Raw genomic sequence first — 22,423 nt, 5'->3', positions numbered from 1 at the left:
GATAACCTGGGAGTGAAATAGGAGCTTTGTGGTGTCATTGGTTAGGAAGGGGCGTATTTTGGAGATGTTGCAGAGATTGAGACAGCCAGCTTTGGAAATATGATTGGATATGGGGCCGAAAGGAGAGTTCGGAGTCCAGGATTACATCTAACACCATGGCATGCGCGGACGTGTTGATGATTGTGCCATAGATCCTGACAGAGAAGTAAGGGGAAGGGGCACGTGGGGAGGAAATATTAAGAGCTTGACTTTGGATAGATTGAGTTTTGTGAAGTGGTGTGACATCTAGTCTGATATGTCAGTCAGTAAGTTAGTGATGCAGAAGGAAGCTGATGTGAGCTGAGGGGTAAAGAGATAGATTTGGGTATCGTCAGTGTACAAATGATATTGAAAGCCATAGGAGGCTATCACCTGGCCCAAGGAGGTGTAGATTGAGAATAGGAGAAGTCCAAGAACAAAACCTTGGAGGACTCCAATGGAGAAAGGAAGAGGAGAGGAGGAAGTAGAATTGTAAGTGACACTGACGGTGCGGTGCGGTAGGTAGGATGAGAACCAATAAAGATCACAGTCACAGAGACCAAAGGAGTAAAGTTTTCTTTTGAGGAGCGACTGGTCAATCATATCAAAGGCAGCTGAAAGGTCCAGAAGTAGGAGTACAGAATAGTATCCATTGGTTTTAGCTGTTAGTAAATAATTTGTGAGTTTTAGGAGAGCAGCTTCTGTAGAGTGTTGAGGGCAAAATCCAGATTGAAGGGGATCAAGAAGGTCATTCTTAATGAGGAGGTTACTCAGTTGGTTGTAGACCAGGATTTCAAGGAGTTTGAAGGAAAAGGGGAGCAAGGATACGGGGCATAGGTTGTTAAGATTCGTGGGGTCCAAGGAAGGTTTTTTAAGTATGGGGGTGACTAGTGCATGTTTTAGAATGTTGGGGAAGATTATTATTATTATTATACAGTATTTATATAGCGCCAACAGTTTGCTCAGCGCTGTACATTACAATGGGAGACAATACACGAGACAGTACAATAACAATACAATGCGATAAACGAGGGGTTCGAGGGCCCTGCTCCTTGGAGCTTACAATCTAGGAGGGAGGGGATAGTGGTACAGGAGGAAATAGCTGTGGGGGATGGAGTGGTAGGAAGAGTGGAGGAGATCGGCAATTAGCTGAGGGCAGGGTAGGCTTCCCTGAAGAGGTGGGTTTTCAGGGTGCACCTAAAGGAGAAGAGAGTAGGTGATAGTCTGATGGATTGGGGTAGGGAGTTCCAGAGGATGGGGGAAGCCCTGAGAAGTCCTGGAGACGGGCATGGGAGGAGGAGACCAGGGAACTAGAGAGTAGGAGGTCTTGTGAGGAGCGGAGAGTACGTTTTGGGTGGTATTTGGATATCAGGTCGGTGATGTAGTTTGGGGCAGTGTTATGGACAGCTTTGTATGTCAGTGTTAGCATTTTGAATTTTATCTGTTGGGCAATCGGAAGCCAGTGGAGGGAGTGGCAGAGGGGGATGGCGGATACGGAGCGGTTAGTAAAGTGGATGAGTCTGGCCGCAGTATTCAGGATAGACTGAAGCGGGGATAGCCTGTGGTGAGGTAGGCCGGTGAGGAGGGAGTTACAGTAGTCAAGTCGTGATATGATAAGGGAGTGAATGAGTTATGAGATGCCAGAAGAGAGGGAGAGATTGAAGATGTGAGTTAGAGAGTGTAGGATCGACTCAGAGGTTGACCGCAGTATTAGAGAGGCAATAGGTTCCAGGGGATAGGTTGATTAGGTGGGCATTAGAAATAAGTTTAGCAACCTTGTCTATAGTAGCAGGGTTGAATAAGGGACGTGTTGAGTGTACCTGTGGACATGGGGTGTTAAATGTGGGGATATCTGTGGAGATTTCATCACAAATTGTATCGGTCACTTCCTTCCATAATCCACTAGTATTCATCAAGCATTACTGCATTTCTCAGTAGACTTACCAGTGCTACTATAGAAAGCAAGTCTTGTAGTGGTGTGAAATTCCTGGATTAAAAACTGTGAGAGAGAAATTCTTTCATCTGTTTTTAAAGATTCATTGCCATTCTTCCAGTATAGCATGAGGTCGTCCTCTGTGTAGGCATCTGTAGAAGTAAGAGCATCAAAACTGTAATTAAGCTAAGCAAATCTGCAGTCATTCTGTACAGCAGGGACCTTTATCCCGACAAGTAGAAATCTAGAACTAAATATATTATTTGAGCAAACAATACTCAGGAGAAGAAAAATAAAATGTTTATTTTGGAAGTTGTGGTTTGGCTTGTGTGCAGAATTTTAGGGGGTACTTGCTGAAGTTAGAACTGGTCAATATGACCCTGTGGCCAGAGTATAGGCAGTCACAAATTTACATATGCACACAAGCTATTTATGAGGTTTCCATCTTTGCAGTCTGTTAAAACACATTGGGGTTGATTCACTAAAACTGGAGAGTGCAAAATCTGCTGCAGCTCTGCATAAAAACCACACACCTTCCAGACTGTTTTTTTGTCAAAGCTTAATTGAACAAGCTGAAGTTAGATAATGTGCACCAGATTTTGCACTCTCCAGTTTTAGTAAATCAACCCCATTATGTCTTGCATTAAAGCAGCCCATTCATTTGACATTTGAAACCACACCTCCACAATTTTCCCTATGCAGTGCACAACAGTACATGGAAGTGCGATACTGAATGCAGCTTTAGTGTGTTGAGGTGTCATTCAAGATAAAAGGCTCTGCAACACACTAATGCATGTGTTTAGTGCAGTACTGTGCACTGCATTAATGAGCGTGTGGGTGTAAAGCCAGGCTAAAACAAGTCCTCATTGATCTCCATAACTTCAGGCAATGTGGAGCAATTAATACTCAATGTTTCTGGCAGAAGCACCAAAATTCAAGTCTAAGCCAGTTCGCTTTACCATGTTCCCTCCTCCAAGCAGTGACATGGCAGCCTTATAATCTCTAATGTAAACACAGAGCAGGAGCGCTGAGGTGAGAGCTGAGCGGCTGAGAGAATAACCTCAACAACTGCAGTGCTTCTGTTTTGACTTGTGATGAATTTCTCTGTAGTGCCTGCAGCTGCAGAGATCAGTGAGGACTTGTTTTAAGTTTATTTATTGCTAAGAATATATGAATTCCTTAATGTCCATAGCCTGGTCAGAGAATATGATAACAATTCACACCTTTAGCCATATAAATCAAGGCACTAACACCTATGCAGGCTTTCTGACACCAAGAATGGGATTGTAACTAGAACAAGGTGGTTCTGCAGCTTCCTGACATTCATCACAACTGATGTAGTGGTTTGGTAAACTATGAAATATCTTCAACATTACAGAATAAGTCCACTTCTTATCCAATCACTTGAAATGTAAATTCCAGTTAATTTAGTTTATCTTCACATGACTGGTTAATTTAAGCGAATAATTACAAAATGTATTATGTGCAGATTCTGCACTACTTTAGTAAATCGGTATCACTTTCTCCCTCTCTTCTCTCTGTATGCAGTTCTATATGTATTTGATATTGTCAGAAAGCGGACAGCAAGTGGTAGGCTTTCTCTTTAGAAAGCCCAGAATGCCCTGTGAAATCACTGTAATGGGTGTCCCCTGCATATGTTTGTACTAATAAACTTCATACAAACAATCAAAAATTTTATAAAGATCAGTTTACAAACTTGTAAAAAAATTAAATTCTAAATAAAACTCATCAAAAACATAATATTTTCCTTACGTAGGCACTAACTTAATATGGATAGGACTTATACTTACAACTTTCAATTTCCAAAGAACAGGATTGCGTGTCCAGGGGAAATCGGCTGAAGTCCATGTTACACATAGCTGTTACTGTAACTCTGTTGTGTAAGATTAAATAAATAATTATTTGTTAATTTAGAAATCATAGGAAAGGTATTAACACAGGGGTGAAACAGACATTTTCCCAGCTTTCTCACTGACTTGTTGCATTAACCTATTTCCATCTATTCATAAAAGTCCATGTCTGTTCAATTTCTCCAGCATTTCACTGCTCTTTATTATCACATTATTATCACTACAAAATCCATATTCCTAATCCCTTTTTGAGCCCGGGTTCACACTTGTGCGGTATATCGCATGTGATTCGCACAGGAATTTCACCTCATTCCTGTGCAAATAACATGCGATTTGTGTGCGGTGTGATTGGAGTCATACATTTTGTATGGCTCAAATCGGACCGCATCCGCACCAAAAAGGTGCAGGGCCCTTTTTTGGTCCGCAATAGAATCAGATCGCATGGGTATGCACATCGCAACGTGTTTTACGGACCAATTTTGGGGAGTTGTTAACATACACACCCACAGCAGTTCGCATGAACGGGGTGCGATTGTGATGTGGTGCGGAAATTGCACAGAAAATGCTGCGAATTCCGCACTGCATCAGTGTGAACCCAGGCTAAAGTCTTGTAACTGTATTTTACTGACTTTTGTATCCCATTATTAAAATGAATTCCAGACAGATAAAATATAATATAAAATGCAATTAGTGTAAGCACCTACATTGAATTTGAGCTAGTCTCTTGTAAAGCCCTATATATCAGTATTTAAACAAGAGGAAGGAGAGGAAGCATCATGATGAAATCAGGTGTACATGCAGCACATGACAAGGCCAGGTGATCACCTACCTGTATTGCTTAAAGTGGTTGTAGACTCTTACATATGCCCAGTGAAGTGACTGGCCTTAGGTGATACACAAAGATGAAACAAATCCTCCTACATAGGTTGTACCTGTTTATCTGCAGTCTTCTCTTCTCTACAGGGGGAGCTGAAATTACACACTGCAGAGCTCAGTAAAGAGAGCTCTGAGAGCTGATTGGAGGGAAGGAACACACCCACATTACACACAGGAACAGAGCTGAGGCTGTCAATCACAGGTTGTAGGCAGGAGATCCCTCCCTTATCACCTTTTTTTTCTTGGAGTCAGGAAAACAGAGGAATGAGGCAGCAGATAGAAATGACACTTAGTGCTCTGGATTGAGATAAGTATACACTATAGAAGGAAATGCTTTGATCATACTTTATGTCTGATGTTTACAACCACTTTAACTGTAGTAGAGAAAAGTCTGGCCACAGACTTGACTGTGCTGTCTGGTCTGTGCTATTTTTGTAGGTTTGCCAAACCATAACCATGTTTTCGTAACACGTTTTTCCTTTTAGTTAAAGCAAATAGTCTAGTTGTTTTTAAAAAAAATAAGAAATAATTCTTCAAGCTTTAGAAACTGACAAAGCAGAAATCGGATTGATGCACAATGGTATTTAATAGACTCAATCAAATTACAAACTTACCTTACCATCAAAATGATGAATGTACTATTATATATTGTCGATGTAAAAAACAAGCAAGCCACCAACAATTAAATATATAAGTACACTGTAAACATGTAAAATAGTTTAAATGATAAATTGAAACCTTTTGTTCTCTAACAAACAGTGATAGCCATGCCACCACTGGATGTCACTAGAGTGCTGTAAATTCAATGCATGGTGACATAAAGAGAAAGCCAACCATTGATGCATTGTGACATTACCTTAAACTGTAAAGTACCTTCCCATCAGGCTGTACCCGCAGCATGATATTGTCTGTGGTCGTGTCATGAATAAAAGATCTTTTTGAATGGACAAAGAACATGTCTGGTACCCATATCTTTTTCACTAATCTTCCATCAAAGGTCATACTTTGGTTGTTTGTGCTGGGAAAAGATAATCTCTCATCTTTCCAGTAGTGTCTAAGATACAGAGTCATGGTAAAATCCTGCAAAATGAAAATGAAATCTGAGTTTAAAAATACTTTACAACTAACAGTGTATGTATGCAGTAGAAGCAATGTTTCAATTATTAATATTTATGATATTGTAATGTACTTCTGATTTCTGATATGGCTATGAATACATTTGAAATGAGCAAATAGATTTGACTGAGAACAATTGATTAGATAAATGTTGTTAGATAAACTCGCTCATACATAGGTTGCAAAATATACATCTACTTTCATCAACAGAGCTAACCATTCAGTCCAACATTTGGGTAGAGGCATGGCTACCTTTGTGCAAAGGTAAATTTGAAAAAAAAGCTATGTAGGCATTGACCTATGGAAAGAACATTATAAAATGTGTGTTTGCCCAAACCATGTATATTTTCATTTTGGATAGACTGGAGATAGGTTAAAACCCCTGTCAGTTTTATAATACAATCTGGGGCTACATTAAAGATTTTTACTTTCCTGTTCTGATGATGTTTCGTTAGACAGAAAGTGATGGTAGCTCCCAGAGTCAGATGTTTATTTCTCTTGGTATCCCTGTTGCATATTTACCCTTACTTCCTGTCTAACTAAGCCATTGTCAGCAAGTAAGAGTCCAAAGGACCCCAAGATGACAGCAAAACCCAATAGGGGTTCCTAACCATCCCCACTCTATCCAAAACTAGAAAAAAAGTTTTGGCTTGAGAAGCATCTTAAGAGGTGTCATTATTACCTTTGTTTTATCACCTTAGATGAAACTATGAAAAATGTATATTTTATTATATCAGTGGAATTGGACAATGTAATTGTACAGACTCAGGGATCTGGGAATAATTGAATGATATAGCAAACTCTTCAGGCTAAGTCCAATAAATCTCAACCAGAGCTAAATAGTCTGACAAATGTAGCCAACATGCTAATACACAGCATCTGGATTTTGGCACCAAGTGTATACAAAGAGTATCACACAACCTGAACCTTAACCTGACCTTTAGGCTACTCATCACACTTATCCATCCCCCAACAGGAACCTTAAAACCTAAGCCAACTCCTGAATTAACACTTAATAATTAATTTCCCACCAACATCTAACCTTACCCAATCCTCAAACGTAATCCTACCCACACATTAAGTTTTTCTCCTAATCTAATTGTTATAATGAACAATTAAGATTTTATAGTTATCCTCGGAATACCTAACCCTATCTATTACTCTTACCCCTGGTCCAAACCTTAACCCTATCTCTAAACTTAACCTCTAACAACACAAAGCTAACCTCTTCAGATCAACGCCTTGTCATTGCTGAGATTTTTTGGGATATCCCATACTAAGATGGTACTGAATACTTCCAGTATCTGTGACAAAAAATCAGTTCTTAGTACTAAAACCAACTGATTTGCATTTGCTATCCCTTCCACTGAGTACACATTTGAGCCAATCAATGTAATAATTTTCCCTCCCATACTTGGGGTGTCTCTTCAGCAGATTATACTTAAATGGATACTTTTACATATGGATAATGAACTCATAATGGATAATTTACAATTTCTCACCTTCTTCATCCCTATTATATTTTATCATTGGAAATGTTAGATTTCAACCAAGCCTGACAGACACAAGCTTTTTACTCTTGGCACAAACTAGGCTATCTAAGGCATTGCACTACAAAACCATGCCCTCCAGGGGAGGAGGGCAAGAAATGACAAAGTATCCCACATACAACGTGGCTTCTGGATAACATTACAACTCTACCACTTTCTATTATCATTACCACCACCTGAGAACTATGCTTGTGACACCTTTCAAAACATTAAGCTCTGAGAGGGGCTCTGTTAGACACATGGGGGTTTATTTACTAAAGCTGGAGAGTCCAAAATCAGACTCCCTTCTGCATAGAAACCAATCAGCTTCCAGGTTTCATTGCCAAAGCTTCATTGAACAAGCTGAGGTTAGAAGCTGATTGGTTTCTATGCAGAAGGGAGTCTGATTTTGGACTCTCCAGCTTTAGTAAATAAACCCCTCGCTGTCCGCCATGAACTCTTAATTACACCATATGCAGACTGTGTGCACCCATTTATTAAGAAATGGGAGGAAGACCATGATGTCAGTTTTTCTCAGGTACAAATAGACAACTTGATCTGTCTCACCCAGAAAGCATCAATTAGCAACCAGGGGCGAACTGACAACTCATGGGGCCCCCGGGCAATAGGGGATCATGAGGCCCCTGTGTCCTTGCCCAAACTCAAAAAAGCCTATCAAAAAGGTACCAGGGGCATCTCATGGGGCCCCCTACTGACCCCACGCCCTCGGGCAGTGCCCGAGTTTCCAAATGGCCAGTCCGCCCCTGTTAGCAACTCATCACTAGGCTGGTTGCAAACTGTTCACATGTCGGTACAGAGTCCCAACTGCCCTCAATGCATTCTCCCCTCCAGTCCTGAAAATATGTTGTTGTTGTGGTGAGGGTGAAGGATCACTTCTTCAAAGCTTATGAGACTATTCTAAACTTCAGACCTTCAGGAGGCAAGTGGTCATTATAACCCAGAAATTCACAGACTACCAGATACCCCATCAACCTGCCATTTTCCTCAGTCATTCTAATGACCTTCCAAAGACGTCACACAAATGCTCCATACTTATTCATCTGATTAATGCTGAAAAGGCTAGCATCCTTGTTCTGTGGTATCAGCCAGACCACTCAACAGCAATCCATTGGTTTTCCAGAATTAAAGATATTAAACACATGAGAGACTTTACTTTCACCATCAAGAGAACAAAGAACATCTTCAGATGGAGGTGGTTTTATTGGCTAGAATATACAAATATAACAGAAAGCCAATCTCACCCAATGACAGTTCCTACATATCTCAGAAAATAATTAAAAGCTTAGGTATACGCTGTCCAAGCCCCAATGCAATAGTTCATGCAGTTGGTGTATATTTTATATATTTAAACAGAGCCATTTATTACAGAGTATTTATAGATTCCATTACTCTGCCATATCTGCCTTGAACAAAATACTTTCTTGCTCTTTGTCAAAGAACATCCTGTCTTCATATGTTGAATTATCTAGGCATTTCCACTCACCAATTTATTTATATATGGATGAGTTGAGAAATGCAGGTGGCAAATCACTTGACCTTAAAGCAATACTAAAGGCAATTTAAACATTTTTTTTAAAAATAACAAACATGTCATACTTATCTGCTCTGTGCAGTGGTTTTGCACAGAGCAGCACTGATCCACCTGTTCTCGGCTCCTCCCCCCTGAGCAGTGCCGCCATAGCAAGCCGCTTGCTATAGGGGTACTGGTGCATGCTCGTTCCTGAGCCCTGCTCTCTGCATCCACAAGACACAGCAGAATCGGACGCGGCTCCACCCCCTGCTCCCTCCTCACTGACTGTGATTGACAGCAGCAGGAACCAATGGCTCCTGCTGCTGTGTCTCAGCCAATGAGGATGGGGAGACCCAGGAGAGCTAGGATTCCCGTGTACATCAGTGGACTGAGATCAGGCTCAGGTTCATATTAGGGGGGCACTGCACACTGAAGGTGTATGCCTTAATGCATACAATGTATAAAGGTAAAAAACCTTCAGCCTTTACAACCTTTTAAATCTGATGTTGTGGGCAGTAAGTGTGGGAACTGATAGAAAATGGTATTAAATATTAACTATACATGTCAGAGTGATGGCAGAAAAAAATCAAGTGGTCCATTGAGTCTGCCCCATTAATTTTAAATATTTTAATACTCTTTTGTAAAATAATGTTTCCTAAGAATAGTTGTGTATTTTCCTTTCGATTTTCCACAAGATAATTCTCAAATCTGTGGGCACCTGTGGAACTCTATTGTTCATCCATTTCAGGACAAATAAGGACTGGCTAATTTTGTTTTTGACTAAATGCTATTGTTTTACCTGAGATTTTCCAGTGATTGGTCCTTCTATACCTCCTCCCATTCCAATAAACATGTACATTTGGCCAATCCAAACATATCTGTTTATGGAAAGAGCTTCAGAAAAAGTTATTTTAGTTGTCCCATTGTACCCAGTTTGGCCACCCTCTGATATCTGTAGGTAATTAAAAAATCAATGAGGAATCAATCATCCCTGAGCAGGAGGGGTTGGTTAGCATGTTGTGAGAGGAGGAAGCTACACAACCGTTGATTCATACAACATCATTTGATTTTACTTACCATATCTACTTCAGAAATACTGTCAAGGCTTTCAACTTGCACATCCACACCAACGGGGATTGCTGGACCTGGGAAATAATATTTTATTAAATATTCTAGGAATACAATGAATACAATAAAACTTTTGAAATACATTCTGGTAGATGGTTTCTCCCTCCAGAGTTGGTCAAGTTCGGATATGAAGTGTAAAACAATTAACCTGAACCAGTATTTGTGATAGAAGCTACAAATAAGGCCAGTGTTTAAAGTGTAATTCCAGTCAAAACCTAACTAAGCTAAAATCCACTCCCACCCCATTCTAAACCTATTCTATCTACTGTGTGAAAAGAAGATGTGCATAATCTGGGCAGTCACATGATCAGCTGTTATCACCGACTTCAGTGTAGAGGAGGGACAGCCGATAAAGGCTGCCCCATAATAAGCCTATGGTCGATGTCATTGCCTGGGCTCTGCAGCTGTTTTCATGGTTTTCTCCTCTACAATGAAGCTGCGACTGGAGAGATTATGTGACCGGACTGGAGCGAATTCAGAATAGGTAAGTATAAACATCTTTTCTTTTAGATAAGGTAGATAGAATAGGCCTAGAATGGGGGTGGGCAGGCGCAGACTGGGCCAGGGGGCAATTGCCTCCTGGGCCACTCTGATGCCCCATAGAAAGCCCACACCACTTCCACTGCAGACATGCATAAAGGCTTTCTGGTGAAGAGGAGTAAAAAGTTTCCACTGGTGTACTACCAAGTGCAGTATGAGGATGAGGGCAGAGCATAGGCCGCCTCCCCGGCATGGATGATGTACACTGTGTCCAAGGAGAACCAGGGTCCCCGACGGAGTTCCTGGAACAAAGGGGATATGGATTTATCTGCCTTTAATTAAAATGGCTACCATGAAAGACAAAAAAGAAAAGTAAGATATGCTAAAAATCAAAGGCCTGTAATTATTTAAAAATATCTCTTTGTAGATGGCCATTACTAAACATTTATAAAGATGCTTTTGCTGTAATTTATAAGATGAAGTAAAAGTTCCTCTTTAATATCCAATTTTGCCTGGCTGTTTTCCAGATTCACACTACATTACGGAACTTTCACATGAGTGGACCATCTGTTCGTTTTTCATCCATCCATTGGCGAATGAAACATAGACTGCAATGCATTCCTATTGACCAATGGATATGAACCATCTATTTAATCCCGTGTCCATTCCAGTATATTTTTTTAAACTAAAAAAATCTGGTGTGCCAGATCTGTTAAAATAGATGGAAACGAATGTAAAGAAAGAAAATGGAGGTGCACGTTTACTTGATTTGGCGATCTACTATAAATTTCTATTTTAACTTTAATACTAGATTGCATTAATCTTGCGCATGACAAGCTATAAGTTCAAATTCATTTTATCTCTCCTCAATCCACCCAAAAGCAGGTCTATGGACTTGTTCACACCTGTGTAAATCTTTCCACTGGCCTCCTCTGGTACACAGCACTGTTAACTGCTATATTCTGTCTTAACTGATGCATTAAAAATGTTCTGTCCTTCTCTTTATCCTTCATCCTAGCCCCCCTGGCCCCCTTACTAGACAATCCAACCTTTTTGGTTGGCCTTCATGCACCTTCCATTCTACAGGGTGTCCCTAAAGTCTGTAAATATCACTATGCGTATAATATATCACTATAAAGCTCACCAGATCTTAACCTCCTGACTTCTTTTTCTGCGATATGCTAAAGGAGAAAGTGTACTCAATTAAAATCACAGATATGAATAACCTGAAGGAGCGCATCATGAACTAATGTGCTCAAACTGACGGAAATGTGGAGTTACTGCATCGGGTTCATGTGAATCTTGCAAAGCACATGCAAATGGTAGAAAACATATTGAAGATGTTATTGATTATTATTCCAATTAAATAAAATGTTGTTGAAAAATGTATTGAAATTTATTGAAAATATGCATTTTGCCTATGTGTCCAGACTTTAGGGATACCCTGCAGAATGGCAGAAAGCTTTTTGGCCCCAGCTTAAACATGTACTAACCTACTAACCACTCTTTTTTCTTTTATAGTGAAATCAAGATGTTCATCTACCTTTCCAGAATTTTTGACTAACCTATCCCCAAGCTTCCACATTCTTTATACACCTTTGAATATTTATGTGTAGACTCATCCACTCCAGAAAACACTTCAACTTAGCAACTGGCATACACGAAGAAATAGGAGAAGAAACAATTTTTGATCATTATCTCAGATGAATTGGATGAAGCATTCCTATCAACACAGAAGCTCTCTATTTCATGTAGAATTCAACAGCATAATTTCAGACTGCTAACCAAATGGTATCGAACACCTCTATTTCTGATGACAAAAAGATTTGCTTTTTTTTTTTTGCTGCCACATAGTCAATATCTATACATTGGACGTCAACACAAGTCCCTTTAACTAGTAAATGGGGGGACATCCTGAAAGAGATTATGCATATGAGGCAGCTTATGAGGATAGATAGGGATACCCATGACATGTCAGAACATGTAGGTGGCTTGGATTGTCTATATAAGGGGGTCTCATAAATTGAGAGATTTATTTTCCATAGCTGTCCACCAAAGCTCTGTCTGGTATCACTGGAGGGTTTCGTCTGGACAATTGGAAGGAGGCAATTATTCTGTCCGTGAGCCTTGTGAGTACTGACATTGAGGAATCTGTGTGCTTGCTACCTCCCCTGGGGCTTGATAGTCATCGTGAGTCTAGAAAAAGGGAACACTGGCTAGTGTTTGGAAGAGTACTGTCTAAGTGCTATTACTGCAAAAGACTTTACCTAGGTATGTTACCTTTGGCCTGTCGTAGTCTGTCATAACTGGCTTATTAGTTGAAGAGCTCAGCCCTGTAGCTACTATTACTGTTAAAAAGACTTTGCTCATTCCTAAATCACTTGCTGATATATGTGACAAAGGGATGTCTGCTAGCTATTGTCAGTCAAGACTTCTACAGTGTTCAACATAGTCTTGGTTCTCACTACTGCGACCTTAAAGTTGCGCGGCTTACAGTGCGATTTTGCCTGGCGACTTTGAGTATTACTTTGAAGCAACTCTGAAGCATCTCTGAAGCAACTTTCAGGGAATGCCTGGGTAATCTTCCTGTAATGTTGGATCCAAATCACATCAATATAGATGAGGATACGACTTGGAGGTGACTTCCATTAAAGTCTATGGGAACAAGTCGGGTATAAGTCGCCTTGAAGTAGTACAGGAACCTTTTCTAAAGTCGGAGCGACTTCAGTATTGCTAATTAAGACAGCTCTCATTGACTAACATGGGATTTTACATGTCATGCAACTTGGGGTCTCACAAGTTGGGTCCCAAGTCGCAGCAGTGTGAACCGAGCCTAAGAGATCAGGTAGATGTTCTCATTGTGATTAGTTCTGATTTGGAGTATCCTACTACAATTCCCCATCCTTATCCCTAGTTCTACAATAAACTCCATAAACAAAACATCCCCTAGACTGGTCAATGAAGACAATGGGCTGAAGTGTGTATGTGAGTGTATTTGGCTGAAGAAATACACTGTGCCTGGCTGTGAGGCGAGTAAAGGGGAGCCTGTGGAAAACATACGAGCGGCTTCTTCGGGGGTAGCACTATACATGTACTCCTAATAAAGTTAATTTGAAAGAACACATAGACCACTTATAAGTCCTGGGGAAATCATATACTTTAGTGCCGGTTCATGTTTATGCTGATTGGATGTGGTTTGAACCGCATCCAATCTGCATAACATATGAAATAACATGGCTTCCTATGGTGCATGTTCACATACACTATATTGCCAAAAGTATTGGGACATCCCTCCAAATCATTGGATTCTGGTTTTCCAATCACCTCCATGGCCACAGGTGTATAAAATCAAGCACCTAGACATGCAGACTGCTTCTACAAACATTTGTGAAAGAATGGGTCGCTCTCAAGAGCTCAGTGAATTCAAACGTGGTACCGTGATAGGTTGCCAACTGTGCAATAAGTCCATCTGTGAAATTTCCTTGCTATTAAATGTTCTGCGGTCAACTTTTAGTGGTATTATAACAAAGTGGAAGCAACTGGGAACAACTGCCACTCAGCCATGAAGTGATAGGCCACGTAAAATGACAGAGTGGGATCAGCGCATTCTACAGTGCACAGTACACAGAAGTCGCCAACTGTTTGCATAGTCAATAGCTAACGACCTCCAAACTTCATGTAGCCTTCAGATTAGTACAACAACAGTGCGTAGAGAGCTTCATGGAATGGGTTTCCATGGCCGAGCAGCTGCATCTAAGCCTTACATCGCCAAGTGCAATGCAAGGCATCGGATGCAGTGGTGTAAAGCATGCCACCACTGGACTCTAGAGGAGTGGAGACTGACAAATCATGCTTCTCTGTCTGGCAATCTGATGGACGTGTCTGGGTTAGGCGGTTGCCAGGAGAACAGAACTTGCCTGATTGCATTGTGCCAAGTGTAAAGTTTGGTGGAGGGGGGATTATGGTGTGGGGTTGTTCTTCAGGGGTTGGGCTTGGCCCCTTAGTTCCAGTGAAGGGAACTCTTAAGGTGCCAGCATACCAAGACATTTTGGACAATTTCATGCTCCTAACTTTGTGGGTAGCATAAAACACCTCATGCACACAGGACATTTGCTTTTCTCCTCTGAATGCTAGAACTTCCTTCTGAAGAAAAACAGCCTAAATCTGTGTATTGCACATGCGTGTTGGTGCATGAAGCATTTTAGCATTAATACATTCCATGGCCACAATATATTAATGCTCTGGCCAATGGAATCAATTAATGCTCAAATGCTTGATGCACCTACACACATCTGCAATACACAGAATTAGGTACAGTTTTTCTTCTGACAGGAGTTCTAGTGTTCAGAGGAGAAAAGCAAATGTCCTGTGTTAATGAGTCCTTATTGGTAAAATTACAGAATGCAGTTTGTAGCTATTGTCTAGAGTAGCACTGTTTATGTTAAAATTAGCACTGGATGAACTGGAAAAGTTGTTTATTTTTTCTTTAGAATACATGAAATTTATTTGCTAAGAAGATGCAAAAAAATGACTAGTGTCTTCCAACACAATATATTTATCAATTCAGTGACAAAGTATGGTGAATTAACATGCATATGACAAAATTGTAAATATTACTTTGGCCTACATGGTGTACAGTGCTGTGAAAAAGTATTTGCCTACATCCTGATTTTTTCTTTTTATGCATATTTGTCACACTTAAATAATTCAGATCATCAAGCAAATTTTAATATTACACAAAGGTAACCGAGTAAGTACAAAATTCAGTTTGTAAATGATTTTATTTATTAAGGGAAAAAAGCTGTCCAAACCTGCCTGGCCCTATGTGAAAAAGTAATTGCCCCCTTAACCTAATAACAGGTTGTGCAACCCTTGGCAGCAACAACTGCAATCAAGCATTTGCTATAACTGGCAATGAGTCTTTCACATCGCTGCGGAGGAATTTTGGCCCACTCTTCTTTGCAGAATTGTTTTAATCCAGGCACATTGAAGGGTTTTTGAGTATGATTGGCATGTTTAAGGTCATGTCACAACATCTCAATCGGATTTAAGACCGGACTTTGCCTAAGACACTCTAAAACCCTAATTTTGTCTTTTTTGAACCATTCAGAGGTGGACTTGCTGGTGTGTTTTTGATCATTGTCCTGATGCATAATCAAAGATTGCTGAGCTAGAGGTCACAAACTGATGGCTCGACATTCTCCTTCAAGATTTTCTGGTAGAGTGCAGAATTCATGATTCCATCAATTACACTATGGCAAGTCTTACAGGTCCTGAAGCTGCAAAGACCATCACACTACCACCACCATGTTTGAATGATTGTATGATGTTCTTTTTATGAAATGCTGTGTTAGTTTTATGCCAAATGTAATGGGACGCACACCTTCCAAAAAGTTCAACTTTTGTCTCATCAATCCACAGAATATTTGCCCAAAAGTCTTGGGGATACTCAAGATGTCTTTTGGCAAATGGGAAACAAGCCTTTGTGTTCTTTTTGTTCAGCAGTTGCTTTTGCCTTTGAACTCTCCCATGGATGCCATTTTTGCCCAATCTCTTTCCTGTTGTTGCACCATGAACACTGACCTTAACTGAGGCAAGTGAGGCATGCAGTTCTTTAGATGTTGTTCTGGGTTCTTTTATGACCTCCTGGATGAGTCATTGTTGTTCTCTTGGAGTAATTTAGGTAGGCCAGCCACTCCTGGGAAGGTTCACCACTATTCCAAGTTTTCTCTATTTGTGGATAATGGCTCTCACTGTGGTTCACTGTGAGCCTTAGAAATGGCTTTGTAACCCTTACCAAACTGATACGTGTCAATTACTTTGTTTCTCAACTGTTCTTGGATTTCTTTAGATTGCGGCATGATTTGTTGCTTTTTGAGATCTTTTAGAGTGCTTCACTTTGTCAGACAGCTTCACATTAGTTGATTTCTTGATTCAACAGGTCTGGCAGTAATCAGGCTTTGGTGTGGCAAATTAAATTTAACGCCGCTTTCCAAAAAAGTGGTTAATCACAGTACATTCACATGGGGGGGAATTAAATTTTTTTCACATAGGGCCAGGTTTGGACAGCTATATATATATATAGATAGATATATACACACACACACACACACTGGCCACTTTATTAGTACCTGCTTGGACCCCCTGTTGCCTTCAGAATGGCCCCAAATCTTATACAGTGGACCAGAGAACAGCTGAACTTTATTTGGGGTTAATCAGAGGCACTTTAAATGCTGGCAGGTGTGTACTGACTCCTATTTAACATGATTTTGAATGTGATTGCTTAATTCTGAACGCAGCTACATCCCCAGTTATAAGAGGGTGTGCACACTTATGCAACCACATTATTTTAGTTTTTTATGTTTACTTCCCCCCTAAAATATTTCAGTTTGTTGTTCAACTGAGTTGTACAGTTTATATGTTACATTAAAGGCTCTGGAATGATTTATCTTTGTCTCATTTTTTTACATCACAGAAACCTGATATTTTACAGGGGTGTGTAGACTTTTTATATCCACTGTACATATCACCCTCACTTCTACATCTCCCTACTACTGCTCTCATCACCTCCTGCTAATATTTAGCCCACCTACTGACCCAAACACAAGGACAGGAAGGCATGTGCACTCATATACATCCCACTCCCATCTTACTTTCCTTAACCCCCTTCTTCTAACCTCTCTGGATATCTCCCCAAACCTTGGTCCTCCAGTATCTTACCCACACACCAGTCACTCTCCTTCCTCCAACAATAGCCGCAATCTACACAGTTTAATCGCTAACCACCTGCTCCCAACCCCTGCCCCCCTTTTTTCATGTGCACTCTGGAACTGACCGCTCTATCTGTAACAAGCTCACCTCTGTCCATGACATTGTTATCTCCCACTGCCTTAACCTGCTTACAATTATAGAAACCTGGCTTCCAGTATCAGATTCTGCTTCTCCAGTGGCCCTCTCCCATGGAGGCCTCCACTGGACTCAGGAAAGGAAAGGAGGTGGAGTTGGTTTGCTTAACCCTGAGCACCTTTCAAGTCCTTCCTACCCCTTCCTCTCTATGCTCCTCTTCATTCCAGACTCACTGTATTTGGCTGTTTTCTCCCATTTCTCTAAGGATTGCAGTGATCTATCGGCCTCCTGGACCGGTGTTGTGCTTTCTTGCTGACTTCTCTGCCTGGCTATGCTACTTTCTCTCCTCTGACCTACTATCATTCTTGGTGATTTTAACATCCCCATTAATATTAAAAACCAAGTTACATCCCAACTTTTCAATTTAATCTCATCTTTTGCCCTCACCCAATGAACACAGTCCTCCACTCACTCTGATGGGAATACCCTGGACCTTGTTTTCTCCCACCTTTGCACTCCCTACAACCTCACCAACACCCCCTTTCCTCTCTCTAATCACAACCTCATCATGTTAACAGTGTTCTTGTCTTCAACCACGTATACCTCCAAGCAGCAAACGATTACCCGCAGAAACCTTCACTGCTTTAATCCCTCTCTTTTCTACTCTGCAACTGACCACCTCTACGACAGACTCTCTCCCCTGTCCTGCCCTGATCTGGCCACTTCTGTCTACCACAGCTCACTTTCATCCACACAGGTCTCACTTGCTCCTCTAACTACAAGAAGTACCAGGCTCCAAGCATCACAACTTTGGCAGACTGACGACACCAGAAATCTTAAGAGACATAGCCATGCACTGGAGCGATTGTGGCGTAAAACCGAATACCAACAAGCATTCACTCTATATAAATCTGCCTTCTTAAAACACGATTCCTCCCTCCATGATACCAAACAAACCTACTTTGTCACTCTTATTAATACCTTGTCATCCAGTCCTCGTCTCCTCCCTACTTTTAACTCTCTACTTTCTCCACCACCACCCAGTAAATCACACACTGCTCACGAGATTGCCAATCATTTCAAAAACAAGATTTATGCAATTCACTGGGGCATCTCCACTGCACAGATATCTATCCCACATAGTATACCCTGTATTGCTACTATCAAAGAGGTCACTAAAGTTTTCTCAGAAGCCCGCATTACCATCTTTCCCCTGAATCCTGTACCCTCACAATTACTTCAGTCACCCTCTTCTATCCTATGCTCCTTCACTCATTTCTTCAAGCTCCCCTCTAAAACATGCACTGATCACCCCTATGCCCTCACTGGACCCCACCAACCTAAACAACTTAAGACCCATCTCCCTACTCCTGTTTATCTCTAAACTCTTAGAACACTTAGTCTACAATTGTCTGAGCTCCTACCTCACTGACAACAACCTTCTTGACCTCTTACAATATGGATTTCACTTATTAAACTGCCCTACTAAAACTCACTAATGATTTACTAACTGCTAAAGCCAATGGCGACTACTCCATATTCTTACTACTAGACCTCTCTGCAGCTTTTGATACTGGAGACCATCCCCTCCTCAAAAAAAAACTCCACTCTCTTGGCCTTCCAGACTCTACTCTCTCCTGGTTCTCCTCCTACCTATCACAGCACTCCTTTTAGTGTTACCTATAACTCTGTCTCCTCCTCTCCCTTTCCTATTGTTGTAAGGGTTAACCAAGGCTCTGCCTATAGACCCTTTCTCTTCTCCCTCTACACCTCCTCCCTTGGTCACTTGATACACTCCCATAGCTTCAAGTACCATCTCTATGCTGATGACATGCAAATCTATCTCTCTGCTTCTCACCTCACTCCTTCAGTCTCCTCTCGCATTACTAACCTACTAAGCAACATATCGACATGGATGTCACTCCACTTCCTCAAACAAAATCTTTCTAAAACTGAGTTCATAATATTCCCTCCAGCCCGTAACCCCCTCCCCTGACTTCTCCATCAAGATCAATAATTCAACTATCAGTCCCTCCCCTCATGCCATGGTACTAGGTGTAATCCTGGACTCCAGTCTGTCCTTTCAGACCCAAATCCAAACACTGTCCAAATTTTGTAGACTTCACCTCTGTAACATCTCCAAAACATGCCCTTTTTTAACCATTAGTGGTTCTACAAAGTATTGATCCCGGGGGGCTGAATAAAAATGCACACCACACTTTTCAGATATTTATTTATAAAAAATTTGAAAAATATTTATCATTTTCCTTCCACTTCACAATTATGTGCCAATTTGTGTTAGCCTATCACATAAAATCCCAATAAAATACATTTAAGTTTTTGCTTGTAACATGACAAAATGTGGAAAATTTCAGGGGGTATGAATACTTTTTCAAGGTGCTGTATATTAATATATTAATAATATTTTATTGTTCATTATTATAAATGCAGGGCAGAATTAGTTTTCTTCAGTACAGTTGTATTATTAGTTTTCTTTTCAGATAGATGCAATGCAATAAGAACAACAAATAATAACTATGTGGCTTAAAATAATGCAGTTAATTTAGATAAAATGTTTTAAAGCTTATTAAATTGAGCCTTAGGTTCTTTAACCCACTAGGATCTAGACACAACTGGGGATGATTTAATAAAACTGGAGCACTCAGAATCTGGTGCAGTTTTGCATGGTAGCCAGTCAGCTTCTAACTTCAACTTGTTCAGTTAAGCTTGGAAACAAAACCTGGAAGCTGATTGGTTACTATGCAGAGTTGCACCAGATATTGCACTCTCTAGTTTTTGTAAATAACCCCCAACTGTGCCACCATGGATTGAAGTGCAAATTTCTCTGAACATCAAGAGACTACATCATATGTTGCTAGGTTGAACTTCTGCAATGACTCCTGTTCTTTAACTGACACTTTTGAAATCAGAGGCATATTGACAGGATTGTATGGCTTGGTAAAAGACAATATTATGGTACTTTCACCATCTATAATGATACCTGAAAGTTTAAATAGATGCAGCGGATCTGTACTGGTGTCTTGTCTTCCACTTTAAAGTGATAGAACTGAAGCAAATATATGAATGATGTTTAAGCAGCATATTTACATTTCTGTCTACTGAACTCCATTTAGTAGGGTTACCCTATAAGATGTTTCACTTTGCTCTTCTCCATAATAGTGGAGGTTACTTGTAATAATTATGTATAAGCTTGAATCCTCATCATATAGTGTGATGAGTTTACTTTTCACACAAGCAATTTGATATATGACTGATATATGTTTGAAGTAAAATTATATTCAAAACCTTTTTTTTTCATTTTAGACAGAGCAAGGGAGGGTTATAACCCATGTCAGATTATTTTTTGCAATCTGTGCCCCATTGTGGAGATTTCCCTTCACTTCCTGTCCCCTAGGCAAACAGAAAGTGAGAGGAAATCCCTGCAAATTATGGGAATTCCTTGGGGAACCCCAGGTCACCAGAACTGGTGAACCCCATTAGAAGATTTCCCCTCTAATACTTTCCTGGGGACAACACAAATTGTGGGATTTTCTTTTTGGAAAGCTTTCATCTCATTTCCTGATGTGTCTACATCAGCAGTGGTCAACTTACTCAAATACTGCTTCTGACATCACCAAAGGTCTCAATCAATGTAATGCTACAAAAAGCTGTGAGAGACAAACACACATGGAACAGGAGATGGTGAAAGGCTGTGAAGATGCTATAGGAGTTGTTAGGGACTGGAGACATGCTTCAGGAGAGAGTCAAAACCTAGAGGCACATTACATGAGACTACTAGAGATCACAGCTATTACTGCCCCTTTACAAATAAAAGCTTCTATATTTATGCCTCCTACAACCCTCTAAAAAATTATCTCTGTCATATTTGATATTTCTCTCAAGAAGATCCATAAATATTAGAGAAAAAGGAACGAAAAAGAGAAAAGGGATGGAAAACACATAGAAAAGGTACGATGTGTGAAATAAATAAATCAAACCATTAACTACTAGAAGCTGAGTTCTAAGTAAAAATAGAAGCTTGGGAATTGAACAAAAACAATTATGCTCACATAGGTGGATGCAGCATTGGTTCAGTGCTGCATCTGTCACCCTGCCACCAAGAGCTGAGCAATCAAACACTGCTGATTGCTCTGTTCTCATTTTTCACTGAGCAGAGAGCAGTGATTGTCAGTCATCGGCACTCTACTCTACCTTTCCAGTACTCACTGGAGCGCCAGGCTGGGGAGGGAGTGGCTGGCTCAGTCTCCTAACGGGTTGCTGAGATGCTGAACCAGCTGCTGGTCCAGGCATCTGGGTGGATCCTGACAATAAATTATAACTAAAGGCAAAACTTTTTATTAATTTTGTACAGAGTGGAGATGGATTAGAACATCTATCATGATTTTTTTTATTGCTGTCTGTGCCCCCGTTATGGAGATCCACCCTTTCTATTTGTCATGAAACCACAAATTTTGGGCTGTCTCCAGAAAAGTAAGAAAGGGAAAATTTTCCAATGGGGACACTAGTTTTGATGACCTGGGGGTCCCCAAGAAATTCACTTAATTTGCAGAGATTTTCTTGCTTTCTGTTTTGGGACAGGAAGTGAAGGTAAATCTCCCCAATGGAACACAAAAAAATAAACTGACAGGGGTTATAATCCTCCCTTACTCTATCCAAAATGAAAAAAAAGTTTTGCCTAAAGTTCTACTTTAAAGTCTGGATTGATCCAGACCCTGTAGTAATGTCAGCCGACAGCAGACTTTATCTTGCTGTCGGGTGAAACCTGTAATCAGCTCTCAAAAGTATGGGGTGAAACAACGACCATCAGCTGGTGTGCTAGCGAATATTTGCACTGGTTCATGGGGAGCAGCCATGGGGATCGGGTGTTTAGGCTGGTCAGAGTGTTAATTCTTTCAGTAGGTCATTAGGAGTCAATTATCATGATTATTATTTTTAAAGGGGGTTTCTAAATTCTTATAAGCCCTGCACCCACAGACCCCCACAACCGCCATACCAGGGTTGTGTGCAAGAGGCCCTTGTCCTCATCAGGAATTAATCATTGGTTGTTATAATGCTGGAGGCCGCTGGCTACCAC

General features: G+C 40.6%; 1 protein-coding gene across 1 annotated transcript in view; it reads right to left on the bottom strand.

Annotated features, from left to right (window-relative positions):
- The window catches only part of LOC149450872 (gamma-aminobutyric acid receptor subunit rho-1-like), a 102,030-nt gene that overhangs the window by 18,287 nt on the left and 61,320 nt on the right, over window positions 1–22,423 (bottom strand). The window contains exons 4-7 of the mRNA XM_089691302.1: window positions 9,952–10,019; window positions 5,555–5,778; window positions 3,763–3,845; window positions 1,963–2,103 (exon numbers count right to left, since the gene is read on the bottom strand). Coding sequence (XP_089547428.1) covers window positions 1,963–2,103; window positions 3,763–3,845; window positions 5,555–5,778; window positions 9,952–10,019 — 516 coding nt within the window. The remainder of the gene's footprint in view (window positions 1–1,962; window positions 2,104–3,762; window positions 3,846–5,554; window positions 5,779–9,951; window positions 10,020–22,423) is intronic.

The sequence above is a fragment of the Staurois parvus genome, unplaced genomic scaffold, assembly GCF_062004578.1.
Source record: "Staurois parvus isolate SC_StPar_1 unplaced genomic scaffold, SC_StPar_1.0 ptg000561l, whole genome shotgun sequence".
Lineage (NCBI taxonomy): Eukaryota > Metazoa > Chordata > Amphibia > Anura > Ranidae > Staurois > Staurois parvus.
This window is presented reverse-complemented; position numbering and strand designations above follow the sequence as displayed.